Source organism: Pseudopipra pipra, chromosome W, assembly GCF_036250125.1.
Source record: "Pseudopipra pipra isolate bDixPip1 chromosome W, bDixPip1.hap1, whole genome shotgun sequence".
NCBI classification, from domain to species: Eukaryota; Metazoa; Chordata; class Aves; order Passeriformes; family Pipridae; genus Pseudopipra; species Pseudopipra pipra.
The window spans coordinates 36176745-36191108 of record NC_087580.1 but is presented as its reverse complement, the minus strand read 5'-3'; the positions used below and the strand labels follow the sequence as shown (position 1 = coordinate 36191108).

Below are 14364 nucleotides of genomic sequence, written 5' to 3'. Positions count from 1 at the left end.
AAACGAACTAATACACAGGGGCACAGCTCTTTGGGGCAGGAGACGGGCAGCACCCTTGCCAGGACTCGGGGCAGTGGCAGGTCTCCTTGGGCCAGGACTTGCCACAGCTGCTGATTTGGGTGCAGCCCTGGCCAAAGAGCTCCCAACAGCATTGGTGCCCTTGCCCACACCTTCCTTCTCGGTGTCAGCCCCCCTGTTTAGGATGGCCACCAGCCAGCACTTCTCCCAAGGAGGCCGTGCCAGCTTGTGTGGAAGGCCCCGTGCCCTTCCTGCTGCGACTGAGTCGGCGGCCGAGGGGGCTCCTTGTGCTGCCGTGAGCAGGCACAGGAGGGGAGTGTTTGCTCATTTCTTGAGCCGTTCCTACAGTTCAGGTCCAGCCAGATTAGATACTTCAGAGAGCGGATTCCCTCCAAGGTGGGGCAGGTTGGCGGGGCTGGGGGAGGCCCCAGGCCACGTGGCACTGTGTCCCAGGGCCCTTTGTGACACGCTGGGCACGGCCGGTGGGATGGAAGGGGGCAGGGTGTCCAAGGGCCCTTTATGACCCGCGGTGACAGAGGTGCTGCTGGTGACACGGCCACAGTGTCAACAGTGCTCCTCGGAGCAGGCGACGGGACAGGACGGGACAGAGCGGTGCTGTGCGGAGCCCCCGCGCAGCCAACTCGTGCCTTGCTGACCCGGAGCGTTTTAGAGGATTTTCTCATTTCCAGGTGACCTCGAGGCATTTCCACAGGACTTGGAGACCCGGAGTTTCTCCGAGGTGTCTCTAATTCCTGTGGCAGGTGCCCTTGAGACCCTTTTGCAGGACTTGGAGACCCGGAGTTTCTCCGAGGTGTCTCCAATCCCTGCGGCAGGTGGCCTCAAGGCCATTCTGCAGGACTTAGGGCCCGGAGTTTCTCCGAGGTTCTCTTTCTCTCTTGCAGGTGCCCTGGACACCAGACTGTGGCATGGCAGGGAGACGCTTCAGCCTGCTCAGGCTGTTCCGGAGGAAGAAGGAGGAGGAAAGCCCTGGGGCTGCTCCAGCACAGCAGCCTGAAGAGGTGCAGCAGGTGCAGCCCCCGCAAGAGGGTGAGTGCTGGAGCTGGGCCACAGGGCTGGTGGCTGCAGTCCCCTTGACCTCATCCTGTCCCATCCCCTCTGGACATTCTCAGGGAAAGGGAGGGGGGCAGAGGGACTGAACTCCTGGCAGCCGTGCTCCATCCACTGGGCATCCCGGGGCTGGCCCTGCCTGCTCCTGGAGCCCAGGCCTGGGCTGTGTTCTCCGGCCTCTCCCGCACACCCTCAGCTCTGAGCACGCTCGCTCTTTGCCAGATGCAGGCCAGGAGCAGACAGAAGAGCAGCTCCGTGCCCGTGGCCGCTTCCGCAGGGCAGCACAGGTACCTGCAGCCATCCCCGCCTGGGCTGGGCCTGCTCTCACTGCTCAGCCCAGCACCGCTGTCGCGGCCCTCCAGGGGAAATCCCTCTCTTCCCTGCCCTTCTTTCTCCTGCAGACATTTATGAAATTCATGGGCAGTCGGCGTAGAAAGGCCAGGATCACACCAGCTGATGTCCAGGCCCAGCCTGACACCATCCCAACCCAGCTGACAAATCCTGATGTCAGCACCGCGTCGACTGCTGCCCCAGCAAAGTGTGACACCGCAACCAGTGATCACACAACCCACTGGGACACCACGTCCACTGATGATGTGTCACACTGTGACTCTGTGCTGCCTGGTCTCACGGAGGAGGCCGACGCCACAACGACGGAGGGCGTGGCGAGCACTGACGCCGCGCCTGTTCAGCGCCTGGCCGATACCCCCAGCCTGGAGTTTCTTGAGGAGAGAGCTGTCTCTGCTGAAGTAAGCAGCCTGTGGCCCCCCAAGCTGGGTGCGCTGGGCCCCCTCAGCCTTTGAGGCTGGCACAGTGTGCTGGGAAGGGAAGCATTTCTCCGTGGAAGCTGGGCAAGTTGCTCACTCTGGCAGCTCTCCACTTCTCCCCTGTGCATCCTCCAGGCCAGACTGTGGGACCTGGGGACCTGGGGCTGCTCAAGGCATCTCCAGTCCCTGGGGCAGGTGCCCTTGAGGCCAGACAGTGGGACTGGATAAGGCGAGGCATTTCCCAGGCTTCTCTCTTGCAGCTGCCTTCAAGGCACGACTGCAGGACTTGGAAAGCCAAAGCTTTTTTAATGGCATCTCTGCTGCAGGTAGCCATAACACCAGACGGAGACATGCAGCAGAGACCCCCCACGGTGCCCAAGCTGGCCTGGGTGAAGGAGGAGGAGAAGGAGGAAAGCCCTAGGGCTGCTCCAGCACAGCAGCCTGAAGAGGTGCAGCAGGTGCAGCCCCCGCAGGAGGGTGAGTGCTGGAGCTGGGCCACAGGGCTGGTGGCTGCAGCCCCCTTGGCCTCATCCTGCCCATCCCCTCTGGACATGCCCAGAGAAAGGGAGGGGGGCAGAGGGGCCGGGGCTGATCTCCTGGCAGCCGTGCTCCATCCACTGGGCATCCCGGGGCTGGCCCTGCCTGCTCCTGGAGCCCAGGCCTGGGCTGTGTTCTCCGGCCTCTCCCACACACCCTCAGCTCTGAGCACGCTCGCTCTTTGCCAGATGCAGGCCAGGAGCGGACAGAAGAGCAGCTCCGTGCCCGTGGCCGCTTCCGCAGGGCAGCACAGGTACCTGCAGCCATCCCCGCCTGGGCTGGGCCTGCTCTCACTGCTCAGCCCAGCACCGCTGTCGCGGCCCTCCAGGGGACATCCCTCTCTCTTCCTTGCCTTTCTCCTGTAGCTGGTTTGCAGATTCATCAGGTGCATTTGGCATGAAGAGGCCACTTTCATGGCCACTGGGGACATGGCAAACCTCTTCAATGCCCAGGCCAGCGCTGCCCTGCTGGATTTGCTTGTGGAGAACAGTGTCTACAAAGCAAAGCAAGTAAGCAGCCTGTGGCCAGGGCTCCAGTCCCCCAGGGATGCTGTGGCCCCTCACGCTGGCTGCTCTGGGTCCCCTCAGCCTTTGAGACCAGCAGAGTGTGGTGGCAAGGGGAGCACTTCTTGGGGGAAACTGGGCAAGTTACTGGCTCTGGCAGCTCTCCAACTGTCCCCCATGTCCCCTCCAGGTGCCGGCCATAGTCAGGTGCATCCATCAGTGGCTCACGTCCAATGTGTCTGATGAGCACAGGCTGGACAAGACTCTGGTCCTGCTGACCGAGGCACACCCCACGGATGTTGCAGTGACCCTGCTGCGCTCTGCCCCAGCCTGTGACAGGTATGGGGCCCACCTGCCTTGAGGGCTCACCTGCGTTTAGACTCCATCTCCCTGGACAGCCTGTCCCAAATGGGGTGCCAGAGACATGGAGACTTCCAGGACATTCCAGCTCCTGTCTTTGCCAGCTTTGGCATGTCAGCCTCCAATCCTGAGGCCAACTTGCCTCCCTGCCCCACAAGGCACCGTGGCTCTGTCACCTGGGCCCTGCAGCTGCCCAGGCCACAGAGCTGTGTCCCAGACCCCCCTGAACCAGAGTTGTGACTCCACAGAGCTGCTCGCACCATGTGGAAGACGCTCATCTCCTCCAGATGGACTAAGGAGCCGGTGCTGCAGATCCTCTTCCATGTGCTGGAATACTGGCCAGCGCACAGGAGACGCACCTCTGATGGGGATGAGAGAGATGTCTTTGCCCTGGCTGTGAGTTTCTTGAGCTGGCCTCTGCTCGCCCCCAGGTTGCCTCTGGGATGCCTTTCCATCCTCCCTCACCACTGCTTCTCCCTGCCCCAGGCACTGGGCTGCAAGCCTGGCTTAGGGGCATGTTCAGGGACACCAGGCTGGGGGATCCCCCTGTGTCTCCTCTGGCCTGTCCCTGCCACGCTTGGGCCCTGCCACATGGACATCTGGGCCCTGAGAGCTGTCTCTGGGTGCTTTGTCTTTGGCAGGCAACTGTGGCACTCTGGGAGATCATCCAGCTGTCCCACTCCTGGTGCCCAGGGGGAGTGAAGGACAATTTCCCGCGCCTCCTTCTGACTCTGCTCTTCCAAGTTTTCATCAGCACAGAGGAGATGTCAGAGGAGGTCGAGACCTTCTGGAGGCGATGCCGGGAGCAGCGCAGCCTTCCCCCCAACCCCAACAGGTGCTCCATCCCAGTCCCCTCTCCCTGCCACGCCCTTGGGGCTGAGGCCAGGGCTCTGTGCCTGACCTGGGCTGTGCTCTGCACACAGGTTTACAGTGCAGACCGTTAAAGCCCTGCTGCGCCAGCTGCTGGATGAGGACGTGTTGATGGCGATCGGTCGCAAGTGTGGCTGGGACATGCTCCTCAAGGCTGACAGCCACCACTATGCAGTGGGTCTGCTGGCCAGGTAAGAGCCCTTTCTCCCCACTGCCCCACACCCCCACAGGTCATTTCTGCCCTGTGCAGAGGCCACCCCACACAGTGCCCGTGCTGCTGGGCCAGAGGGCCTTGGCAGCCAGGGATGGCTGAGCAGAGTGGAAAAGGCGGAGAGAGGCGGCTGCACAGGAGGAGCCACCTCCCAAAGTGCCCACGTCCTCTCCTGGGCTGGTGGTCAAAGACCAGGCCTGTGTGAGTCAGTCCCAGGAGAGCTTTGCCCACCTGGCTCAGGGTCTCTGGCACCTTTATTCCCCCTTGCAGGGAGCTGTGCCGTGTCTCCCTCCCCTTCGGTCACCGCATCGCCGTCAGCCTGCTCCCGCGGCTCAGCAGGGGAGACCCCCTGTGGGAACTGCCTGCCCTGGCGTTCCTGGTGGAGGTGAGCCTGATGGCGAGCGCTGCCTGGCCCAGCTGCCTCCCCCTCTCTGCCCTCTCACAGCTGCAGCCACCCGGGACGGTGCCTGCACCCTGTGCTGCTGCCTGGGCCCAGCCCCGGGCGGGTCTGGGCTCCTGCTGGCCGGGCACCCTGTCACTGCTCCCTGCCTTTCAGGTCCTGCACTGCCTGAACCCCAGACAATTTGGGCCCAGCGTCCTGCAGATTATTTCCAGGCACCTGCGCAGTCAGTGCCCGGAGAGGCGTCGCCTGGCGCTCCGAGGCCTGGTGGTGCTCAGCAGGGATCCCACAATGGTGAGCAGGGGGCAGGGGCTGAAGCCGGGCCGGCAGCGTGCGGCTGTGCAAGGCAGTAGCTTGGCCTTGGCTGGCCTTTGGCAGCTGTGGCAGCTGCTCCCAGCTCTCCTCCTCCCCGTTCAGCTGCCCGACTCCTTTGGGACGCACCTTTGGCCTCTGGGCCCCGCGGCAGCAGCGTGGGGCTGCACCACAGCATTGTGTTCCACACAGGCTATGAGCATGCGGAGCCTGAGTGAAAGCCTCCTGGAGCTACTGCAGGATGCAGACACGGACGCAGTTCAGATGACCCTCTCCGCGTTCATCAACATTCTGCGCTTCCAAATGGTCAAAATATCCAGCCCAATAGCCCTGAAGTTGCTTGAGGCTCTGCGGCCACTCTTTGACAACGTAAGGCTCTGTGCCCCTCATCGTGGGCACTGAGTGCTGCCAGGAAACTTTGGGCCCAGTGTCTTTTCAGGCCTGTGCCCCGATGGGCCTGGAGAAGCCAGTGCTGAGGTCTTTTCCTCTTCCTTTGCACCAGGAGCACAGCCAGCTGCAGCAGCTCTCCATGCTCCTCTTCCAGGAGCTGATGGAGGCGACAGAGAGGAGCAGGAGCCTAAAGCCACACGTGTACCTGAGTCTGGTGCCATTCTACTTCAACTGGCACAATGAGAACAAGCGTGTGGCAGAGGTGAGGACTCGTGGGCTCTGTTGTCCCCATGGCAGGAGGCTGCTGTGCCTCCTGCCCTGGCCCATGGTCGCCTGCAGCCTCCTCCTGGCCTTGGTGCAGGGATGCGGGTGCTGTGCCCTGGGCTGCGGTGCCATGGCCCGCTCTCTGTTTCTGTGCAGGCCTCTTGGAGAGCACTGTTTGGTGCAGCCAGGTTCCTGAAGTGGTGGGATCTCGAGGACTTGGTGACCATGGAGGAACCATGGAGGTTTCCCGAGTGCCTGGTAAGGACGGCCCCAAAGCCCCAGCCCCTGATGCCCAATGTGTGGGGCTGGCAGGGTGCCTGTGTCCACTGCTGCACCCACAGACACCAGCCTGTGCCCCACACACTGCTCCCTTCCCTGGGGCGTGCGGGCTCTTTTCCAGGCTCCCTTGCCCCCGCAGCCAGGCTGCCATGGAGCCCCGGCCCAGCTGGGCTGTGGGGCAGGGCCGCCCCACGGCTCCCCAGGAGCACCCAGCCCTCTGCTCCCCCCAAAGCCCGGCCCCAGCAGCTGCTGGCCAGGCCTCAGGGCTCTGTGGGCAGGGGAGCCCCGTGCTGGGGGCAGGGAGTGCCCGGCCAAGGGGCAGAGCCTGAGCCCAGCCTTCCCTCCATGCCCTGGCGCTCTTTGCAGCTGGAAAAGGACAGGAGCCGAGTGGGCCAGTACGTGCGCCAGGCCCTGCCGTTCCTGGAGAGCCCAGAGGAGCCCCTGCGAAAGCTGGCCATCAAGTTTCTGGGTGAGCCACAAGGCCGGGGTCCCTCCCCACCCCGCTGCAGCTCGGCCCCAGCCCCGGCTGCTGCAGCGGCAGCAGGATGCGGCCCAGGGCATGTGGAGCCCCGAGTGGCCCCGAGCGCCTGCTGCCGCCCTGTGCCAGCCCAGCCCTGGGGCGTCCCCATGCGGGAAGGCCCCGGGCTCAGCCCTGCCAGGGCAGGAGGCCGTGTGGCCGGGCTGGCAGCGCCGCTGCGGGGGACCTGTGCCTCTGGGGCCTGACAGGCTCTGTGTTCCCAGGGATCGCCGCCAGGTCCATGAAGCAGGAGCAGCCAGAGCTGCAGCTCATCTGCCAAGGTGAGCGAGGGCACCTTCCAGCTGATCCCCTTGGGCCCTGTCACCTCCTGCCCATGGCAAGAGCTGGCTGGGATGGCCCTGGCAGGAGGGGCTCCTCGCGTCCCCACACCCCTGGCCTCTCACCTTGGCTCTCTTCCTTTCTCTTCCAGCCCTTCAAGACATCACTGATGAGAGCCCTGCCGTCTCAAACCTGGCCCAGGAAACGCTCCACATCATCAGAGCTGTACGGAGAACTTCATTCTTCCCATTCTGGTAGTCTCCGTTGCTGCCTCTTCCAGCCCATAGAGGCGTGACAGAAGACATCAGACTCGCCATGGCAGGCCTGGCAATTCAACACTGCTACGTGCTGAGAGCTGTACAGAAGGCTCCCTACTGCAGATTTCAGCAGCTCCAAGACTGGCTGTGCAGAGCATGGCAGACCCGGCCTTTTCCCCAGGGCAGCCTGTGCTGCTGCAGCTCTGTGGAGAACTGATGCAGGAAGCTCCATCTCCTGGGGCCACCTGAGCCTGTGGGGAAGATGCCTCTTCCCTGCAAGCACCTCCTTTGATCCCAGCACGGGAACATGACCAACATTATCACACACAGAGGCCCAGGAGCTTTTTTTGGTGTCCAGTGTGCACAGGGCCTTTGGGAAGAGGGGAAAAGGGCTCCTTGTGCTCAGCAACACTTGCCCCACTGTGCAGTGTGCCAGCAAAAGTGGGCAGAAGCCCCTTGGCCTTTGATGGCTCTGCTGCAGCCTCAACTCTTGCAGCAGAGTGGAGGGGCAGAGGCTGGAGCTGTGGGGAACCCTGAGCACCTTGTCTTTGGAGATGGCCACAAGCCCTCCCCAGCCAGGAAGCAGCGTCGGTGTCCTGCCTGTGTGTTACTGGCTGGATTGCTCCGGGCTCCCAAGTGCCTCTGGAGCAGCTCCTCTGGAGCTCCTTCAGGGCTGCGTTGCTGCCGGGCAGGTTGGCGGGGCTGGGGGAGACCCGCAGGGGAGGGGGCACTGGGAGGCCTGGAAGGGCTGAGGTCCTGTGGAGGCCCTGATGGGACAAGGGAGAGGGAAGCCTTGAGGGGAAACTGTGAGGGAGAGGGTGGCAGAAGGCTGCGAGGGGACAGACTGGGCGCAGGCCCCAAGGGGCAGGGTGAAGGGAAAGGCCCCCAGGACTTGGGGGGGCAGAGGCCATAGGCAGCCCCCAGGCAGCCACCTCCTTCCCTGCCAGCCGGCTGCTCTCGTGCTTTCCCGAGGCCTCTCCCAGCCCTGTGGCAGAAGCCCTGGAGGCCGGGCCTCAGCAGCAGGGTGGGCACACCCCCAAGGGGGCCAGGCTGGCCTGGCTGGGGACAAGGAGGGCAAGGGGGCCCTGCCAGGGCACGTCCGCCGGGTGCTGCCGGCCAGGGGCAGTGGCACAGGCAGGGCTGGCGGCCAGTTTGGGCTCCCGTGGCTGCCCAGGCCACAGGGCTGTGGCCGACACCCCCCTGAGCCAGAGCTCTGGGCCCGCAGAGCTGCTGCCACCACGGGCAGGGCGCTGGGCTCCTCGGGCAGGGCTGCGCACTCGCTGCTGCCCAAGCGGCTCCGCCCCACAGACAACAGCACCAGAGGCTGCCCAGGAGCAGCAGCACCCACAACGCCTGGGCCTCCTCACCCGGGCACCCACACCCGCCAGGACACCAAAAGTGGGCAGACTGTGGGCACAGTTGCACCCGCTTTGGCAAAAGGCTTCAGGGCAAGTGGCCACCACAGCTTTCCAGTGACTCCTCAGCCTCACAGCAACCCTTGGCAGCTTCAGCTGCAGCCTGACATCCTGACTGACTTCAATGGCCCTGCTTGAGGCTGGACGTGCCTTCCACACTCAGGTGTCCCCAGCCAGCACCACTGGTGCCATCCTTAGACACTCTGCTGGGACACCAGCCTCGGGCTGCAGCTGCTGAACCTCTCCTCCACACAGGCACCTTCAAAACACGGGCATGGGCTTCTAAACTCTACGTTCAACACTTGAGGGCAACAAAGGAAGAAGCAGCAGAAGCTGAAGCAAAGCAGGGCCTGGTGTGGTGGAGCTTCAGGGATGGAGGGAAGTAAGCACTGTGGTGTCTGCTGAAGAGATGGCCCAGTTCACCAGCTCACACTTTGCTGCTGGACGTTCCTCCTTTGGTCCTGCTGGAGCCCATTCCCTACCAGTGCACGGCCCTGCCTTGTTCCCGGATCCAATCTCCGGGAGCCCTGGCAACAAGTGGGCCCTGTGTCCACCTAGAGCAGAAACTGGCAGAATGTCTCTGCTTCCAGCACTTCTCTTGGCTGCTCCTTCAGGCGGGTGGCACCTTCATGGGAGACACAGAACAAGCTTCTCATCCCAGATTTCTCCCTGTCCCCTGCACTTCCCCAATGGACTGGACATCAGCTGCTGGCCACAGCTGAGCACACAGAAACCGGAGTGTTGAACATGCGAAACTGGGCTGATTTTTTTTCCAGAAGGCAAGAAAACAAGCAAAAAGAACACAAGGAAGCTTGAGTCTCTCTGTCCAATCTAATTGTCCTGTGAAACTCAGCAGCTGATGGTGATTTTGTGCTGCTGCTAATCACTTCCACCCAAAAATCATGCCAGGAAGGAGCAACAGCTTCTGACAGATGCCAAGTCTTGCCACTAATTGCTCCAGCTGCCGCTCCCAACAGCCACCTGCAAGAGGGCAGACCTCAGTGCCCCTTGGCTTTGGCTGCCCTCTGGCAGAGAAGTCCCCCGGGGGCACAGCTCTCTGGGGCAGGAGACAGGCAGCAGCCCTGAATCCAAAAAATCGGTCTGAAAAACTGCTCAGAGACTTTTTTATCTTTAAGCAGCAAGGTATTTGTTTATTCAACATTGGGAGCAAGCCAGCTCGCGCTGGACAAACTTGCTCGCCGGCTCCTCAGAAAATCAACACTTTTATACAATTTTCAGATATGATTAAATGCATATTCAAGTGATTACAACATCTATCAATGCATATTAATAATAGGTGGAGTATAGGTGGAGCTCAGGCAGGGCTTGGGGTGGTGCTTCTCTTGGCTCCCCATTTCGGAGGGTAGTTCCCATCTTCCTCCATAGGGGAAGGGGCTTCAACTCATCTTCCTCAGCTTGACTCTTCTTCCTTTCCATTGTTCTTGACCCGCTCACTGAAGCTTGGGAAAAGCCCTGGCTCCCGACCTATTTCTCCTATTCAAATGTCTACCTGATCCTGTTATATTTCTAATTTATTGCTTCTAGTCCTATTACATGTTCTTGTACTATTCTCTGAAGCTTTGGTCCAATAAGTAGAACAGAATGAGCACAGATCATTTTGGATGTTGGTAACTTGTTTGCAGGCCCAAATTTCTTAGTTAACTCTTTTGGGCCTGGCCTCCTGTTTCAGCCTTGCCAGGACTTGGGGTGGTGGCAGGTCTCCTTGGGCCAGGACTTGCCAGAGGCTTTCCCTCAAGAATCCCAAGAGGAGGCAGGGAATGCTGAGCAGAGCAAGCCCTGCCCGGATGTCCCATCAGGATGACACTGTTCTAGGGGGAATTCACTGTATCTGCTAACTCTTCCTGACTGGCTTAATGACTCAGCCATGGTGTGTCCCTGTCACTCAGATCCCTTCTTGGCCGCACCTGATGTTGTGATTCGTGTGACTGACCATACCTTTACCATCCCTGTAAGTAATCATTCTTATTTTAGTTGTCATGGCTGAGCTTCGTGAACGAACATTTGGGGAGGGCTCTACCCAAGTTTGTTGCAAGCACGTTGGTGGCTAAAAAGGCCAATACAAGACAGGCATGTCCGGTTGCAAAAGGTACAACAGAAAGACTCCTTAGGTGGTATATTCTGCAAGGCACGATTCTTTCTGCGTTGTCTTTTCTCCTCAAGGGTGATCCGGCGTGCTTTCTCGAAAGCATCAGCAGCGTTATAGATGGTGTGTCTCCAGGCCTCACGATTGGAGGCCAGAGTAGACCAGTGATGGTGATCAATGTGGCCAAGGCTGAGATGTTGTTTCAGGGAGTCCTTGTATCTTCTCTTTGGGGCTCCTCTCTTGCGGCAGCCGGTGGCAAGTTCACCATAGAGCAGGATCTTAGGGAGGCGGTGGTTGGTCCTTCATCCTGGAGACGTGCCCTGCCCATTGCAGCTGTGTTCTCAGCAACATGGCCTCAATACTTGTGACTGCTGCTTGTTCTAGAACAGATGTGTTGGTCCTACAAACTGATTTACATGTGCACATGAGCAAAACATGAAAATGCAAATATATTGTTTGTACTCAGTGTCTCTCCAAGTGTCTATTTATAGATTTGGCTCTTTTTCAATATTTTTTATTCCAAATGTTTTCAAATCTTTGCATGTGTATGTGTTCTCTCATATAAAAATCACCCATAAGGAATCCCTATGCATGTGTCATTTGATGGGGTCACTTTTCTGTGTTCAGTTCCCTGGAATACACCCTCCTTAAAATATGACAGCTGATCCATTTGGAAACTCACCAAAGGACAGGTGAGCTTCATTTCTACTTTCCCTCATTATCTCCTAAGTTTTGATATTCAGGGGCTGAAACATGAGGGTCTTTCCTTCTGTCCTGATCTGTCTCCTCTAAGCCCTCCTTTTCCTGTTCCCGTGGCTTCCACTACCTTGTTAGCTTGTCATCCCCCCCGCTTTACACCCCCAAATAACACGTTTTTCCTCTCCCCCTGTGAGCCATCACTACTTATCTATCAACCATCTGCCATCCAAGCCAGCAGCTCTCTTCCCTGCCAGTGCTGCTGCTTGGAGAACCAGAAATCCTGGGCTGTCCTTTGCCTGTTGATAAACAAAGCAGTGGCTTCTTCCCCAGGGACTGAGAGTGTCACCTCCCCCAGACTGGGGCCTGGAATTCCAACCACATTCCTGACCTTGGGTTTCAGTCACCCATCAGTTTGGGGGAGGGGAAAAGAAAAAAGGTGAAGAGATTACAGCAGCAAGTAAACTGGGGCTAAGTGTACCTTCATTTTCTCAAGCTGTTCTGGAGAAATAGATAAAAACTAGAACTGTGGAGGGGGGGGGGAAGTTCAAGCCACATATCAGTTTACAGAATTTGATCAGGGAATACAGAATAGGAACATGCCTGCGAACACACATCTGCACTAACTTATCAAACTGTACAGTGCAAAATCTGACCCCAAGGAGTCTGTACAAAACAGTGGGAATGGAATCAGAGAGGGGAAGGAAAAAATTGTCAGCAGTGCCTGTGCCAGTCAAGGGGCATTACTGAGCAGCACCTACATTTCCATGGCTCTCTGCGCAGGTCATTTTTCATGTGTGCCAAACAGCACATCTTGAAGCTTCTTCCCATTGAAATACTAGAGACATTTCAGGGCATCTGAACAGCCACATTCTTAAAGCACAACTACCTCAAGGCAAGGGAAGAAGTGAGATTCAGTGGCACTTGGCAGAAGCTGCCCAGTGCATTGTGTCAAATGGGTATTTACCAAAAGGAGCAACAAGCTCAAGCCATCAGTGAAAGAGCCAGATGATGAAAGGGTGTTAGCTGCTGAGAATTTCTTTGGGAAGAAGTAGACTGTTAACTTGAGATAGAAATTTGCAATATACCATGGAACCTTATTCGAAGTCCAGCTGGAAAATACCTTATTGTTAAAAGTGTGAAATAAATCCTAAAGTGTCATCAACAATGTGATTTTCTCTTTATTCCCAATCACTGATTAAAGAAACATAACTCAGATGTGATCTCACTCTCTGCTCCAGTGACATTAACATTAGAACAATATTGTCACTGTCTCCTGGTCTCTTGTGCTCCTCACTGGAAGGCACTTGGTGCACCCCTGGATATCCTGCTAATGAGGTTAAAAAAACTAACCCTTCTAAAGTTCCAGATTTTCCTCACCTGTTTGGACACAGTTGGACAAACTGGACCAAGTTATTACTTGAAAGCCATCTGCTGGATTTAGCATTAATTACTCCTTGTTTTGATCGCGGAGGAAAAAAGCTCACACAACACAATCTCTGTGGACCCAACAGAGAAAACATCCCCAGGGTCTTGTTAGAGCACAAACCTGCAAACAGGGATGACAGGTCAGAGAATCACAGAATCATCAACGTTGGAAGAGACCTTCCAGATCTTCTAGTCCAACTGTCAACCCAGCACCACCAGAATCACCCCTAAACCCCATCCCAAAGCTCTACATCCAGATGCCACCTGAATGCTTCCAGACACTCCACCACCTCCCTGGGCTACTTGTTCCAATGCCTGAGCACTCTCTCAGTGGAAAAAGGGCTTTTGAATATCTAATATGAACCTTGCCCAAAGCAATTTAAGTCCATTTCCTCTCTTCCTGTCACTAAAGGCTTTAAAGAAGAGACCAACTCCCACACCCACTAAAACCTCCTTTCAGGTCATTGCAGAGAGCAATGAGGTCCCCCCTGAGCCTCCCCTTCTCCAGACTCAACCAGCCCAGTTCCCTCAGCCGTCCCTCAGCAGACATGTTTTCCAGAGCCTTCCCCAGCTCCGGTCCCTTCTCTGGACACGCTCCAGCCCCTCAAGGGCCTTTTGGCACTGAGGGGCCAGAACTGGACACAGCACTCCAGGTGGGGCCTCCCCAGTGCCCAGCACAGAGGGGCAATCAGTTCTCTGCTCCTGCTGGCCACACTCTTCTCCACAAAGGCCACGATGCCCTTGGCCTTCTTGCCCCCCTGGGCACACTCTGCCTCATATCCAGCCCCTGTCAAGCAGCACCCCCAAGTCCCTTCCTGCTGAACAGCTCTCCAGCCCCTCTGCCCCCAGCCTGGAACGTTCCAGGGGGTTGTTGGGACCCAAGGGCAGGCCCTGACTCATGGCCTTATTGATCCAGCCTGGTGGGGCAGCCGGGGGGATGACGACAGCCTGCAGGGAAAGGGGCAGGGCATGGACACCGTAGGACAGCCTGGGCTGGAGAGGAGACAGGGATGGGGAGAAGCTGAAAGGCCCGGACACAGCCACCTTCTGCAGGCCTTTGGCCATGGCTGTCTGTGTCCCTGATGCCAGGAGGAGGGGAGGGCCCCTTGCAGCCCTGGGGCCTCATGGCCTCCTTGTCCCTGCTCAGCAGCCTGGCAGGTGCCACCCCATGGTCCTGCCCTTGCCATTGCACATCCCACATCCCAGTACCCCAGGAAGAGCCCTGTGGAATGAGGCAGGGACAGGATCTGCCTTCCCAGGCGCTGGGGGTCAGGGCTTGACCCTTCGGATTAAAGAACCATGTCAAGGTTTATTCAGCATCAGAGCCACCTTTCCCTTGCTTGTCCATCCTTGTCATCACTGTCTGCAGTTTTCTGCTCCAACTGGAATCTGGGGATGCTTTCACAGTCATGTCTTTCAGTGGGACCCATTAACAGTACAAGAAACTTCAGTATTTCAAACTCATTTTGACTTCTTGAGAAGTTGTTTGAACTTCCTCTCAGGGACTGAGTCTCATGTAAACAACAACAATCCCCCTGAGGGTCATGAAATGCCTGGGGCTGTTGCTGTGCTGCTGAGCTGGGCTGGGCTCCTGGCACACAGGGAGCTCCTGGCAACCAAGAAGAGCTTCAAAGAGACAGCTCTGCTGGTGAGCAGCTCCTCTGCACAGCCCAGCAGGGCTGAGGGCAC

The 14364-nt window shown here is 58.3% G+C and overlaps 1 protein-coding gene, 1 long non-coding RNA gene and 1 pseudogene across 2 annotated transcripts; 2 read left to right on the top strand and 1 right to left on the bottom strand.

The window, feature by feature from the left end:
- Positions 1-14364, bottom strand: part of LOC135405244 (zinc finger protein 208-like) — a 328696-nt pseudogene that overhangs the window by 36106 nt on the left and 278226 nt on the right.
- LOC135404651 (maestro heat-like repeat-containing protein family member 7) lies at positions 3904-4906 on the top strand. The gene is made up of 4 exons (XM_064639384.1): positions 3904-4088; positions 4177-4314; positions 4605-4685; positions 4891-4906. Exons 1-4 carry the CDS (start codon positions 4018-4020, stop codon positions 4904-4906), a joined length of 306 nt encoding a protein of 101 aa, XP_064495454.1. The 5' UTR covers positions 3904-4017.
- LOC135405673 (uncharacterized) lies at positions 6351-6948 on the top strand. The gene is made up of 3 exons (XR_010425931.1): positions 6351-6448; positions 6721-6777; positions 6927-6948. It is a non-coding gene; the product is annotated as an uncharacterized LOC135405673 (long non-coding RNA).

Excerpts from the sequence above, each read along its gene's own strand:
- LOC135404651 (XM_064639384.1), top strand. The coding sequence starts at position 4,018 with ATGTCAGAGGAGGTCGAGACCTTCTGGAGGCGATGCCGGGAGCAGCGC. Across the intron at positions 4,089-4,176 it reads CTTCCCCCCAACCCCAACAG|GTTTACAGTGCAGACCGTTA; the intron begins GTGCTCCATCCC and ends CTCTGCACACAG. Across the intron at positions 4,315-4,604 it reads GCAGTGGGTCTGCTGGCCAG|GGAGCTGTGCCGTGTCTCCC; the intron begins GTAAGAGCCCTT and ends TCCCCCTTGCAG.